Source organism: Channa argus, chromosome 13, assembly GCF_033026475.1.
Source record: "Channa argus isolate prfri chromosome 13, Channa argus male v1.0, whole genome shotgun sequence".
Taxonomy (NCBI): domain Eukaryota; kingdom Metazoa; phylum Chordata; class Actinopteri; order Anabantiformes; family Channidae; genus Channa; species Channa argus.
In genome coordinates this window covers 13390083-13405193 of record NC_090209.1, presented here as the reverse complement: position 1 = coordinate 13405193, position 15111 = coordinate 13390083, and the positions used below count along the sequence as shown (strand labels likewise).

General features: G+C 43.4%; 2 protein-coding genes and 1 long non-coding RNA gene across 4 annotated transcripts; 1 reads left to right on the top strand and 2 right to left on the bottom strand.

The window, feature by feature from the left end:
* Positions 1-66: 66 nt before the first annotated feature.
* Positions 67-2543, bottom strand: mfsd5 (major facilitator superfamily domain containing 5). The gene is made up of 2 exons (XM_067526399.1): positions 2401-2543; positions 67-1828 (listed from the first exon to the last, which is right to left on the bottom strand). The coding sequence occupies exon 2, from the start codon at positions 1760-1762 to the stop codon at positions 314-316; it is 1449 nt and encodes a 482-aa protein (XP_067382500.1). The 5' UTR covers positions 1763-1828; positions 2401-2543; the 3' UTR covers positions 67-313.
* An 18-nt stretch (positions 2544-2561) lies between these two features.
* On the top strand, positions 2562-11723 carry LOC137139332 (uncharacterized). Of its 2 annotated transcripts, none has more exons than XR_010916298.1 (4): positions 2562-2682; positions 4050-4287; positions 4396-4525; positions 11072-11723. It is a non-coding gene; the product is annotated as an uncharacterized lncRNA (long non-coding RNA). The 2 variants fall into 2 exon arrangements; XR_010916297.1 differs by lacking the exon at positions 11072-11723 and adding an exon at positions 5790-7903.
* nr1d4a (nuclear receptor subfamily 1, group D, member 4a) lies at positions 4073-14046 on the bottom strand. The gene is made up of 8 exons (XM_067526393.1): positions 13593-14046; positions 7997-8302; positions 7815-7903; positions 7573-7717; positions 4967-5511; positions 4683-4868; positions 4390-4600; positions 4073-4269 (listed from the first exon to the last, which is right to left on the bottom strand). Exons 1-8 carry the CDS (start codon positions 13612-13614, stop codon positions 4073-4075), a joined length of 1701 nt encoding a protein of 566 aa, XP_067382494.1. The 5' UTR covers positions 13615-14046.
* Positions 14047-15111: the final 1065 nt, after the last annotated feature.

Sequence of the window (15111 nt, the reverse complement as noted above, 5' to 3'; positions counted from 1 at the left end):
AGAAATAAATTATATCAAAACACATCATCCCACCCCCTATAGCTGGACACAATGAGGACATTGATCTTAAAATATTAAAGGAATGAGTTTTATACATGGCTGACTACTTTTCCAGAAATTTAGCTGACAACAAGGAATAGCCTTGTTCCCAAAGTGTCACTAAAGAAACAAGTAGTTAATATAAAGGAACAAATAAGGAACAATTTAAAACATACAAAACACTGTTTTGACTTTATTTCCTTCACCTATGAATAGAACAAAATTGTCACAATACATTTAAAAGCGAGCATAAATGCATCTGTGGCTCAGCTTCTCAGTACCCATCTGACTCCCCTCTGTTTCCCTCCAGCCTCAGGTCTGTGTCATTTCTGCCCAAGGTGAACAGACTAACAACTGCCATCAAAGCTGCCAGCATCATGACTGCACAGCCTCCAAACATGTGTCTGGTGCCGCTGCCAGCCTCCCCTCCACCTGTTCCCGATACCTCCCCATGGAGGGCCAGCAGTCCTAGGCAGGCCAGCAGGTGCAGAGGCAGCCGGAACCAGGCCAGCACACCAGCCCGCTTCTCCTCTGGGACCACCCGGCCCTGGAGAAAGCTTACTGCAGGAAAGTAAAGTCCACAGGCCAGCTCCAGTAACAGGAAGGCCAGAAAAGATTCATGAGGTCTAGGCTGGCCGGGGGCAGTGGAAAAGGTCAGCATGAAAAAAGAGAAAAAGGCCATCAGTACAGCCAGACATAGCACATGGCCTGGTTGTAGACGGTAGCGAGTGGAAGTGGCAAGACGGTACAACAAAGATCCAGCCATACTAGCAGCCATCAGGCAAGAAAACACTATTCCTAAGGGAGGCCCATGAGGGTCCAGTACCGGGGTCCACAAGAACACAAAAATGTAGAGGACACTTTCAAACAGTGCCTGGACTCCACCCAAGAGCATGACTCTCCTGTCAGAAAGCAGGCAGCGCAGCCCCTCATGGCAGCTGCGTGAGAACCTGGCTTTCGCAGTCAAACGGGTCACACCTCCATTTGGTGTGCCAAGTAGCAGTGTCTGTTTGTCCCCTTCCGGACCTCCTTCAACCTCTTCTTTCCCCCAGTTTGTCAGAACCACCCAGGCACAGCACACCAGGCAGGGGACAGCCAGAAGAAATGGAGCCACTGGCCCAAGGTGGAGCCATTCAGCCAGCAAGTTAGCCACCAGCCCTGCTCCTACAGCAAGCCCATGGTTCCAGGTAGCAGCTTTGGTGAAGGTAGCCGGAATCCATTCCTTGGGAAAATCATGAACTTCCAAATGCCGATGCACGTACCAGGCTTCAAATGTGGTAGCAAGCAGAGACGTGGACAGGCCCCCCAAAACACGGCCCACAATCAAAACAAAGTAGTCTCTGGACAGTTTGGTGAGACAACAAGCAGAATAAGACAAGCAGAAAAGAAGACATGTCTGTCTGCGGCCCAAGGCTTGAGGGAGCCAGCCTGAAAATGGTGCAAATAGAACACAGGATGCCAGACCACAGACATATAAGATGGCTATTTGTGATTCCAGGAAGCTGTAGTGTCGGTAAAGTTTGTAGAGGTAAGGACCTTGGAGCCAGTCTGCCCACAACGCCAAAAGGTATGCCCGGAGGAATATACTCTGAAAGCGACGGAAAGCTGGATTAGCTACAGCAGTAGGGGCAGCCTGTGGAGGGGTGAGGCGGCGTGCTGTGAGCTCCAGGCCAACACACAGGGCTAGCAGGAAAATGATGGCAAGATACGCTGTCACCAACATGGTTTGATAAACTGCATCCAGCTGAGGTCAAAGCAGGAGTCTCAATGCGTTTTCAATTCTTCTCACCTGTGGAGACACGGTAAACAATAAGCAGCAAGAAGAGATTGAAGAGCGACGCTAAGCACACATACAATACTGAGAGACTTGGAGCGCTTTTTTTTCTGCCAAATTGCATTTGGTATCCTAGCCAAAGTCTTTACCATTAATGGAAACCGTGTGGTCTGAGGAGTAGACGTAGCTATGAATCAGTAGCTAACTTCAACGTCGTGGCAGAGAAGCGTTTTCGTTGCTTTTGTATATCTTTATTAACATTAATGTTTTCTAAACTTTACAAGTAATGTGGTTTGACACTAAAGCTAATATGGCTAATCGTCTCTAGATATATAAACACGTCATTAACCAATTGCTGCAACATAGTCTAAAGTTACGTTAAGTTTTACCTGCATTCACGACTGAAAGTTGGACTACTGTTTATTTTTATTTAAACATAAGGCAATTTTGCAGCGCTCGGATGTAGCTATCGTAACCTAGATGCTAATGCTATTTAGCTAACAATAGCGAATAAGCCAACCTGATAACTGGTACCCCTATCCAACACCTTTCCAATGTAGTGTGTCATGCTATATGCCAAATCTTACCGTAGACGTTGACAAGGGTCCCATAGTGGTGACACGGCATAAATAATGGTATGTATGTAATGTAAAACTGTGCTAGTGGAAAATGCAAGTGTGCCCTTAGTAGCAAAAAGGCAATTCACTTCCGGGATCCGGGACTTAATATTATTTGTCCACCTGGTGGCAGCACGATTTTGTTTTATTTCAGGTGTGGAAGAAAGTTGACTGCACGTTATCGGATAAACTCGTGATGCATTTTTTCCCATAGGCAGTCCGGTATTCAGGTTGGATTATTTGTTATTTCAAGTAAGTAATTACACACTTCTATAAATAACTCATACAGTATAAAACATGCACTTGTACTGTGTACATAGCACTAGCCTAACTTTATCTGTGCAGATGTTTGCTGTCTAACTAGCTAGCTGTGAAAGTAATCGGCCTGCTAAGTGACTATAACATGTAGGCTACACTCAATGTGCAAATGACACAAAACACACGTAAGATTAATATTTCACAATCCGAGTTTTATATCATTATATCATTTCTATTTATGAATAAAGATTTACAAAATGTACAAGATGTGTTCAATCATCCATAATCATACAAGCAAACAGCGAGAGGACCAATCATATAAGATCTCTCACCCAAATATATCTCTTGTGTTTGTATGACAAACATTGGGGGTCAATTGATGGGTGTGTGTAGGGTGAGTGCTGGTGATTTTAAGGATTATGCTGGTTGGTTACATCATGTGATAGTAGGAAGTGTGTCTAAGCTGTCTGGGAATCCCTTACAGATATTCTCGTGTGCAAAGCCACCTTTGCACGGCCAAACCCCACCATAGCAGAGAAATGTCAGTATATTATACTTCTATCCAATCCACTATACACTGGTAAATGTCATTTATACACATACACAGGGTTAACAAAGTATTTACAGCAACAAAAGTGAACAGAGGAACTACAAAACACAGCATGTGATAGATTTTTGTGAAAACCTTTTTTTAAATTACAGGAAGGAAGGAAGGAAGTTGACATACTCAAGGTGTGCCAAATGTTTTCTGGAAGATTTGCCAAAAATAGTAAGAGACAGCATTCACTGTGTACAAGTGACACCAGTGACACAAATATGGTGGTCTTGTTCCAGTACAAGTCCAGATGGTTATGTTTATGAAACAGTGATGCACATTTGCCTTAGTATTTCAGATTTCACTATGCATTACATATAGATTCCCTTTCTCTCAAGCACAAACTGACAGTCACTCATCTGTAATGGTCCCTAAGTAATAACTGTTTTGAACTGCAATATCAAATTTTCAGTCAATGCTAAGTGATGGCCCACCGATACTGGCTTTAGTTCAAGTACACTGGATATAATAAGAAAAGTCACAAATGATCTGTCCAAAAGGGTAATAGTAACTCTACACAATGATTATTTCTTTTTTACTTGAACAATGTCTCTTAAGAGGTTTTGAGGTTTGTGTGTATAATTGCATTTGTATGTGTATGTATATTTTGTCCCAAAACACTGCATGAAGATCAATAGTGAATAAAAACTGTGTTCACTACTGCCCACATTTATCCATTAGAAAAATACTTCTCAAATTGCACAGTTCCTTGGAAGATAAAATGTGTCTGCATATGTGGTGTGCTGTATATTTCTGTGTAAAACAGTTGTACGTAAACCAGCGGCTTGCTCAAGGGTCAATGCGAAAAGCCAACAATTTGTCGGAGTGCAAGTTGTTGAGTGTGCGCAGGTCTGGCAAGCGCAGGAGGAGTTTGGGGAAGAGAGCGGTATCGTCCGGGCGGCGTCGGGTGATCAGTGATCGTAGAGCACGAATCAGTCCCTCCTGTAGCTGCTCTACAGCCCTCATGTCTGAGATGCCAGAACGATCTAAAGAGCACAGACGATGTGAGCGGTAGACATACACAGTTACTACATATTTGATCAGTTTGAACAGTTTATGTCACAGTTTTCTCATAGACTATAAAATAAATTCTATCCCTTTCTCACCTGCAGAGACCAGCACCACAGCCATGAATAGAGCCATTTCATCAGGCTCTAGACCCAGAGAGCCCAACTTTTCGCTGAACTCGAACATTGCATCCAGCAGGGACCCCATGCCCAAAACCCGCAGCATTGATAGTGGGTATGTTTGGCCATTTAGAAAGGTCACTGTACGTTCCTCGGCATTGAATAAGGTGCAAAACCTCACCATCAGAACCTAAAAGCAGATGAGCAAAGTTGAGTTTGAGAGAACTACTTACACCACTACTTACTTACAATTTTGAAATGTATGTCATTACCTGGAAGGTGCCTGATTTGAGCAGCATGACCTGGTCTTGCTGACTAAGCTCTTGAAATCCTGGGATCCCTTTGGCAAACTCCACCACCTCCTTGACAGCTGGAGTGAAACACTGAGAGAAGGATTCCCATATCTCTTGACTCTTGCGCTCTGCCCCTGATACAGGGCATGCATTGAGAGGACAGGCCTTTGAGAAATACAAAACAAATAGAATCATAAACTTTTTGGACAGACAAATTATGACAGGGGATTTTCTATGTAATTACATAGGGTTCCAGCACTTACCAGCACTTTAGCTCCTGGAGCTAATTTCCATGGGCAGGAGGGCTGATTTGTGGCACCTCGTGCATTGTGAAAAGTGTTATGATTGGCAGTCCCTTGGCTGCCCCTTTGAGGAGTTGTACTACTAGACTGGTTATGATTTTGATTTGTAGACACAGTGTAAGGGTAATGATTGTTGTTCACACTGTGGAAAGTAGGTTGGTTGTCATTATGAGCAACTGGGCATTGAGAGGCAACAGAGCAAGATTTATAACTTTGCAACGAGATTTGGGATAAACTGGCATCCTGAGAAAAGGGAGATGTGTTGTTGGTTATGTTAGCCCTTTTGGTTGCTCTCTCCTGGTCATTGCTAGTGGTAAAGTCACGGTAGGCTCTGGAGATAGCCCCGGCCTCTTTTGAATTGCCATCTTCTAGGCTGGGGGGACTGTCTCTCACTGATGATGAGTCCATGTCCATGGCAGCGGACTCATTGAGGCTATTCATGTAGCTCTGCATCTCATCCAGAAGTCGTTGCTTCTCTCGCTTCGGGATGCGTCCAAAGCGTACAGCTAAGGAAGAATAATGACAATAAATGAAGATGGACAGATAGATGCATCCTTCTTATACAGGGGTCCTATTTAGGAAGCAGAGGACTTCTAGTGTAACTCAGGCAACATTGGCTATAAATTAAACGTAGACATTTTCAAACATTTAATCATTACACCTCAATATTACATACACACATACATCATCAAAAGGCCTGAAAATTTTACAAGGAGAATCATCTTCTCAAGTTGTGAGAAGAAAACCTCCCTCTCCTCATCCGTATTCTCATCTTTTCCCACAGTAACCATCAGCTGGAGATGCTATTTATAGACCCTTTGCTACCATCTGCCTCAACCTCTCATCTATTCACCCCTGTCTCCTTCCTCTCCAGCTCCCTCCCACCATTTGTAAGTAGGGCAGTGGGGCAACGTGAGCGTGATGTCACTGGCACTCAGAATGTGAGAGGGAGAAGGATGAGAAAGGTGGGCTTGAAGCACATAAAGGAGTTCAGGACGTGAAGACTGATATGAGAGACTGTGAGACACGGAAACTGAGAATCTGGGTCTGTGTGTATGCATGCAAAGTGGGGTTTGATCAAGCAGAAAGGTTTAGCTGGTACCACTTCAAATGCTTTTACAATCATATCTGCCTTTTTAAGTCTAGCAGAAGATTTGAATAAGAGCTTTATAAAGCAATGTGGTATTGATCTCATATGTTAAACATTAGCAATGTGCATAAAAACACACCAATTTGGGTCAAGTTAGGAGATTTAGTTGGCCCAGCTACATGCAGAGTAAGTACGGCTATGTTAACCAAAAATACAGTAATCTATTAACAGCCTGCATAGTTCCTTCATGTGGATGTGGCCAATAAGGTGGCATGAGATTAATCTGTTTTATCACGGTTTATAAGAAGCAAATGTGAACTAATAAGCTGCCGCTCTAAAATCATGCTCTGGTTAGAGAAAGAAAAGTGTGCCAATATGCCAGTGGACTTAAATATGCGACTATATCGCAAAGCCAATGTCACACAGCTGCCTGGTGTGAAATCAGGGTGTACTATTTATTGTGGTCTGTAGGCAGTTGCATGCGGTTTTCCTGTTTTCGTAATGGTTAAAACAGAACAAAAAGGGGTTTTTAGGTTGTGGTCCTTAACACTTTTAAAGATCTTCTCTAAGAGGGTCAAACTGTTTGTTTGCTTTATGAGTTGCACGTTTCCACTCTATTTTCTCTGTGCACCAGAAGTGTCAGGCACATGCAGAAATAACACTAACCTCTTTACTACATTTGGCAATGCAAGGTACTGGAGGGTGGAGATAAGCAGAAACCATACAGAGAGGACGAAGACAGGAAAACTAAACCAAGTAGGTCATGATGCATGAGGACAATATAGACCCAATTCTGTATTGTTTTTCTAGGTCACCCCAGCTGTTTACTTGATCTGTGATGATAGGTGATCAATCAATGTTTAGCCATCAGAGCTAAAACTAGGTGACGTAGGAATCACGCCTGATAAATTCTGTCAGGACAACTTGCTGTTTTCTGCATCCTTCGCTTAATTTTTCTCCACTCCTTCATTAATTGCAGTAAGTTGTTCTATGGGCATACACAAGGATCAAGTTGACCCCGTTCCAATTTCCTTAAATAATTCTTGTGTTTGCTGCAGTTTTCTAAAAGACAGATAGCTTTGGGAATTTCGAGGCTCCTCTTCTCATAAATCATTGTCTGAGGAGAAGATGTAAGCGAGCTGAGGGAACACGGATGGGGAGGGGTAACAGTATGGTGGGAGGATGCTGCAAAGGGCAGGAGAAGGACTTTGTAAAAACTTATAAGAATGTCACAAGGTCAGTTGGTAATCTTGGGCAGTGCAGTGACAAAGTCAAAGAGCAAGGCAGGCGCAGGTCTGCTGACAGAGTGACTGAGCTACTGGCACGATGACTTCAAAGGACTTTCTGCATTACATTTTTCACACAGACCTACAAAACAGTCCAGCTGCTCATTTCAATGCTACTTTGGCCTATTTAGGGCACTGTGGTATTCTTGCAGTTCTCTCTCTCTCACTAAAAATGTGTCACAATGTCTCACCATCTCTTGACATCCCGACAGAGAGGCATTTCTTGAAACGGCAGTGCTGGCACCGGTTTCGGTTCATGCGCATGATTAGACAGTTCTCGTTCTTCACGCACATCTTGTAGTTGATGTTCTGTTGGATGCTGCGGCGGAAAAAGCCCTGAAACAAAACAAATATGTGGGGAACATGAAACTAGTGCACCAAAAGCAATGCGCACACAATCATTTCACAAGATTTGTCTGAGGGGGGGGTTTACCTTGCAGCCTTCACATGCATGCACCCCATAGTGGAAACCAGAGGCAATGTCCCCACACACTTTGCAAAGCAGGACCATTCCACCTGTCTCTGAGGAAGTGCAAACAGGGAGTTAGATAAGCTGCAAAAACTTGGATCAGCATATTTATCTTTATCTTGCACATTAACAGTGAGGAAACTAACTGGTGAAGGTTCCGGTAAATCCGCATGGCCTCTTTCCTGCAATGGGGTGTGCATAGGTTTGCTGTGGAGTGGTTGCTACTGAGGGGCCACTGTAGATCTCTGGGAACTGGAATACCAGTTTGGAGGATGGGGTGGTGCACGCAGCTGCCCTCTGTTTTAGTGCCCCAATTTCTGTAAAGGTAACCTCCTCTGGAGATGAGGGCTGGGAGTGTGAAGAAGGTGATTGTGTTTGATACCCACTGGAGGGGCTGCCGGGGCTGGGGCTGGCACTGCCAGAAGACCCTGCATACAGTATGACTCCTCCTCCTGCAGACAAGGGAACAAATGGAAGTCATCAGACCTCTGAATTGAGAATGTGATGCTAAATTGATTTAAAGTACATATTAAAAGAATACAATGTCATTTATGTATAATAAAGAAATTGGATTCATTTTTTCTGCTATAAATTGGAGTTTGCCATCCATGTTTGCTTAGAAACCGATCATTTCCTCTACATCGTTAGGTGTGCTGTGATGTAACGTTGTACAACCTCAGAACGGCTCTGAGAATTCGCAGCGCTGTTGCCTTATCCTGAAAGTGTAATAGGCGTAACGGTGGCGCAGACGCTAAAAACAACCGCTGGTAGTGGAGCAACACAGCAGGCTCCCACTAGAAGCACCAAGCGCTACTTAGGACAAATAATTCCTGCATCACGCTACTACAATGTTTATTTGGGCGCCGTCTAAAGATGTGGAATAGTTTGACGTTCAGCTGTGGTTGTTCACTTTCGCTTCCTGCGCGCACCCTCCCCTCTCGCCCCCCTCCCTCGCACTTCTAGTCATGCGTTGTGGATGAGCTGAGACACGGCCTCACGTGTCTGCGGGGTCTGCTGCCGCCTCTGCTCCAATAATAGCCTTGCTCCCCTGGCACCGTGCCCAGCGCCAGCTAACAGCACGACACCTGACCGCCGCCTCACATGCATGGACTCCTGACACGGTTACAGTACTGTCGGAACCAAATCCGCAGTCTCGTGCTGAAATGTATGACAATCTTAAGTCAAATCTGTGTTTGTAAACATACTGACTGGGACGCTCCCCTAGGCGTGATGTGGCACCAAGTCTCAGCAGCTGCTGCGCCACCAACAGTCAAAGAATGCGAGTCACGTTTTTGCAAAGGAAAGTTTCCACTGTGCAGACCTGACTCCCCCAGTAATTTACAGTAGAGCCCGACTGAGAGATTATATGTAAATGAAGTTAGCCAAAATAGTCCAAATTTAACATTGTTCATTATGGGCTTGCACATGCAACTTAGAATCTTCCTTATTAAAGGATATTAAAATAATTAAATCCCAAATTTAAAGCAGTTGTAGGCTACAGTGGTACAACTCATTTTGCCTTGCTAATGGAAATTGTGCATAAGTGCAGTAGGTTTGTCCCTGCACTCCTGTGTTGTCCTTTGCTGTAAGGTATTTTGTTTGGCTCAAATGTTTTGATAATCCCTCAACCAGCACGTGTTGGTGGATTTGTTGACTCATGCCACAGCCATAGACAGACACAGCAGATGCAGACTGAGCTTCACCTCTTCCTGAGCTTACATGCAAACAGTCAGGGCACAGCCCCCACTCCACCCAAACACATTGCACGTCCACCTGTAGATTCACATGTAAAATGTTTGTGAAAGATCCCAAGACTCACTGTGGCATAAACACTGTGAGTTAACAATCTGTTTTACAGTCTGTTTTCCAGTAATAATTGCAATCCAAATCTATTACTATCATGTGTCACAGTAAAAAGTTTAATACAGTTTATACAAACATTGCAATCTTACTTTATTGTTTTATTGTCTTAGTTCCTTTTAATATAGTGACAATTGTGTTATGGCCATAGTTAAGGGTGGCATTGGTTGTCATCTGTCCTCAGTCCAAGGCATGAGTTAGGGAAATATTGCATAAAACTACTTTGCGTGATATGAGGTGACTTGCTATAAACTATCCACCTTCTTGTTAACAGCAACGTGCAAACTATTGCGGCTGCACCAAACTCAACAGAGGCTTTTCAGGGGTTTTTTATATTCATATGTTCTTTGGTGTTTCCCACGGAGAACAGGATTATCGTGCACACTTACGATTTGGGTCACTGCGAGCAGCATTAATTGAGAAGTCAATCAGTATTCTGTGCCCATCTTATGTGCAAGCGCTAATCTACATGGAAATGGAGGCAGGCGGTGAAACATGAGCAGTGAACACTTCATAGCCACAACAGCTGCCCACCTGTTCTTTACTCACATTGTAAGACATGGAGAGACTGCCACACCTTTAGCTGCACTGATGGTTTATAATCATGGCATATTGTTAGCTCTATGTACATCAATACACTATTTATTATGATGTAACAGAATATTATGTAGGCTATAAACTATGGCTAGTAAATAGTGTTTTTGCATGTTCCTGTGCTCAGCCAATCTCTGAGCACTACCTGGGTGTTTGCAGTAGACTTAATTAACTCAGGCTTGTGTAAGTAGGTCAATATCACAAGAAGTTGATAGAATTGTGTCTGTATGCCTCTAGCGTCTCTTCAAACTGATGCTGCATCACTTTAGGTCTGGTTCATGCAATTATCAAGTGTAACTGAATTGGATCTGTAGATATGATTTATAAATACCCTTATCATTTTGAATTTGTTGGTTAATATATATATTTTAATTGTTGCTACAATTGATTCATGACTGGCACATCCGCTCTGTCAAACATATAAGGTTATTTTAGTTTCAGCCTCTTGGTGCTTTCAATCTGCCATCTCTTAGCGTAGAGGGCGCATGGAATGACATGAGAAATGTTCAAGAGCAAAGTCACGTTCGTGCTGAGACATACGCAACGGATGCGTTCCCTGAACCGATCAGTTCAGGGACAGATGTTGCAGAGTAAAATTCGAGTCAGCTTCAACCACCCTGAGGGGTCCCTGATTCAAACACACACACACACAATAATTCAATGCAAGTAAAGACGCATGAGGTGCGAAAACGTGACGAGAGACAGAAAAAAAGGTAACGTATGGAATCGCTGACCCACTGACCAGGCTCTCTCTCCCATCACCGCAGGCGGCATCAACTCAGAGGCGTCCGTGAGAGCTCGGAAGCGGCGGGAGGAGGGCCCGAGAATCTCACGCGTCACACGCGGCTTTCCAAGGGAAGCCACGTGAGGAGGCTTTTGACGAAGCTTTCACTGGGAAGACACGAAGCTGCGCTCCAGCCTGCAAGCCAGAGCTTCTATAGTCTGCCAGGGGCTTATAATTAATGAGGCAAATTAAATAGAGCAGCATGTTATGGGCTGGGGTGGTCCGAATGTGCACCACCAGGAGCACCGCCTGCACTGTGAGCCAGGCGCTGCAGCAAGTTTAGAAAGGCTCAGATACAAGTCTATATGGTAGAGAAATGCATAAGATAGCACAGTGCCAAACCACTTTATTTCTGGCAAGTTGTAGCCCGGCCTACATTTTACATTCAGTTAATAGTGAATACAGTTAGGTTAGGGAGAATGTTTTTATGTCAGAAAGCCCTGCATGTCCTGCTCGCCAACACTGCACTTATTGTGGATGTATGTTTACTTTCATAGTTGTTTTTTACGTTTGCATTGCCTGTATATATTATGGAAATACTGAAATGACTTGTCATTTGAAATTTTTGCTGATGTTTTCTTGTGGCTGACATTATGGATCAGTATTAATCGTATCTAAATTTAGACACCACTCTTTCATTTAGTCTGAATGATTTTGTCAACCGGGTAAACTTAGACCAAAGTACTGATTGTTTCAAACTGAAGGAGTAAAAAAACGGTCTACTTTAAATATGCTCAGACTAGTGCAGAAATCGTCCACCAGGGGAGAGTAGAGGGAGTTCCAGTGACAGCTTACAGTACGGAGGTATGCAGGGGACATAATTCAGGCGGTCTAATCATCATTTGACAGCTAAATAAAATGTATAGTAATAGTGTGCTACTACTGATCACACTAATCACATTCATGTGTCATATTTGCTGTGACACAGCTGTTATCGGGTCATTGGGATATTGTTGATGTAAAGATTAACTATTTGTTAACTATTATTTACTAATTATTTAATAACTATAACTGTAAATATTAACTTATTTTATTCCAAGCTACACCCAGTCTTTCGTTGGGAGGACCGTCCTCTAAAACTTGTCCCATCAACGTGCACATACTTTGGACTTTATGAGCATTACAGCCCACCAATGCAGCCACATTTTTGCCATGTTATGATGATGTTAATGAGCTTTGCTGAGCTCACACTGAACTCATGAGCAAAATGAAATCATGTGCAAATCCAAAACTCTTCATATTAGTGGTCATAGAAGCCAGGTAAAGGTGGACACTTACTGTACATTAAGATGGTTGAAAGTAAACTGACAAAAAAGGCGTTTGGGAAGCTAGAAGATGCAGTGTCGTTTTAAACACTAAAAACATATAAAAACTCAAAAATGCCAACTCTACCTCCAAGGCCTCACTAACACACCAACACCCTCCAACCAACAGACAAGTCCACCCCGCGGTTGGCTGACTAATGCTACAGCTATAATCTGTGATTACACATTTAACTGCTTTATCCCCTGAAAAAACACAGGCCCATTTATCAACACACATATTAAGTCGTAGCCCGATGAGTAAGTTTCCTGTTGCCTTCAGATTAGAGCAACGGTGGAGGACGGGGTGCGCCCATCACCTGTGCTGGAACGTGACCGCCGCTGTTGTAAATGATTCACGGCCAATTAGGAGAGGAAAGCAAAAAGCATGTGCACCTTTGGCTGACCTCGAGAAAACGCTGCCTAATGGCACTTAACGGACGGGAGTCCGGCGGTTATCAATTTTTATGGCCTTGATAACAGAAACAAACACGTCCTTTACTCTAGTGTGTCTTCGCTTTTCTCCCGTTGAGATGATGGAGTGGGCAGTTAAAGTGGCAGATTGTGATTATAGTGACAGCCAGCGTTCTGTAGCCCCACGTGAGTTTGTTTTCATGGAGAGAAACAGGAAGTGGAAAGGTTCGCTGCAACTGGGCTGCATGTCGCTGTTCCCTGAAGTTTGACACTTTATCACTCCAGCAAAACCCAACATGTCACTAGCACTTGCATTCAATTTAGAAACAAACAGCGAGATGCATTAGTCTAATACTCACAAACAGCAATGAGATACATAAATCCACTCGACTCACTCTAGTAGAAACGTAAAAGTGGCATTTCATGCACCTTGTGTAACAAATTGGTGCATGATGAAAACTTAAACATAATAAAATTCACACAATTTCGAGTTTTTTTTTTTTTTGGGGGGGGGGGGGGGGGGGGGGGGGGGCTGTGCACGGCCCTTTAAATGCTAGAATGAATGATAAAACATCAACATGGCTACGTTAAAATGTATTATATCCCGAGGCTAAATTATTTTATAATTAAATGCAATTTAATCAAACCCAGACCGTAAACTACTTTAGCCTATCGATTGCTATAGCAACAATAATTGAGCTGCTGAGTGGATCAATGATCTTATGCCATTATCAGAGTTGTTTTTATAATGGAGAGTTTGCTGCGTGTAGGTCAAACAATTCATCTTACCACCACCGGGGCTGTTATCCATTTCTCTTGTTGATGTTAAAGACTTTAAAGAAACTTCAAGCAGACGTCAGCGAATGTCACTAGACCGGCGCAAAAGTCTTTTGAAGACAGTTGAGAACGTAAAACACCTGCTCCATGGAGGGCAAAAAGTGGAAGCGGTGATGGAAATGTGTCTAGTGAGCATAAAGTTTTTTCCTGGTAAACTGCAGGCGGGCGTCTCAGTCCAGCGTTGCTGTCTGACAGAGGTGAGTGAGATAGCTTGGTCTCTCCAAAGACACCTGGATGCCTTCTGCTCTATGGATGCTGCGCCTCGGCTCAAGCGCGTGTGACGTTGCACAAGCGAAGATTAAACGATTCTGATAAATTCCAAGAAAGTAGAGTCAGCATATCCGGGAGTGTCAGGCATGGCATACACACCCACTGATACAAACACCCACATCAATCACGTTTCCAGGTGAGTAGGAAATGTGACCGCCTTTCTGTGAGCTCCAGCTTGTGTTGTGTCTGTTTGTGTGGGATTTGGCTCACTCTTTGTATCTCGCGGAGTGTTTTCTCTCCCTCTCTCTCCCTCAAGCTTTTGTGCGTTTTCATTGGCGGGGATCTAGAGCTGAGGGGAGTTTGATGCGCTTATTCGACCGTGGTGTGTGTTCAGTAAAGCCACGCTACATGTGCGCTCTGCATGTGCAGGGCAGAGCGCTGTCCTACTGATACACATTTTATGCAAAATACGGAGCGTGTGGTGCAGAGGGATGGCAAGATTGGAGGAGGAAGCACATGGACAATAGGCGTGGCTCACCGTGACTGCTTGTTCTCATACAAGCAGCGCTGCAAACGGATGGTAAACACCGAGACATCGTGCCGGTGCCAAGTTTAAAGCCCATTTGCCAAAGGAAAGTGTAGAGGTGCATCTGGACCCACGACACCTCAGCAGTAGGCACTTGTAGCAAACAGTATCCAAACACTCGAATTTAAATTAAAAATTCTAAATGTTTAAAAATGTATATCATAATAGTAATTAGTCCTGCATGTGGTCATTCTCGGAATAAAAAAACAGACCTACACCTGTGCGACATTCAAATAATTGTTTTTTTTTTTTTTGCATTAAACATCTTTTATTCATTTTAAAATGCGGTTTCGCTACTAGAGGTTGAAACATTTAGTCAGCGACCAGCTCTGTAACCCACTGTGTCCCCTACCCCATAGTTTTAAACTGCACAGCTTGTGGAAAGCGCCCCCGAGTGGCGATTGGCGGCATTGACATAATCTATTAGTTTATTACTATTGTTTTATTAATTAGTAGAAAATTAAAAATATTTGATCCGTGTAGTATTATTTTGGTTTAATTGTCTATATTATTTCCTATACGTTGACGCAAGTGAAGTGAGCAATATAAATAAATAGACTTATTTTTTCAATTCATATTTTTATATTTTTATTGGATTATTTGTTTCTGTTTCCATCTCATGGAAGGGATGCGTGCTGCTGCAGCCCCCATTTCCGTCACTAGGGGGAGTCCCGG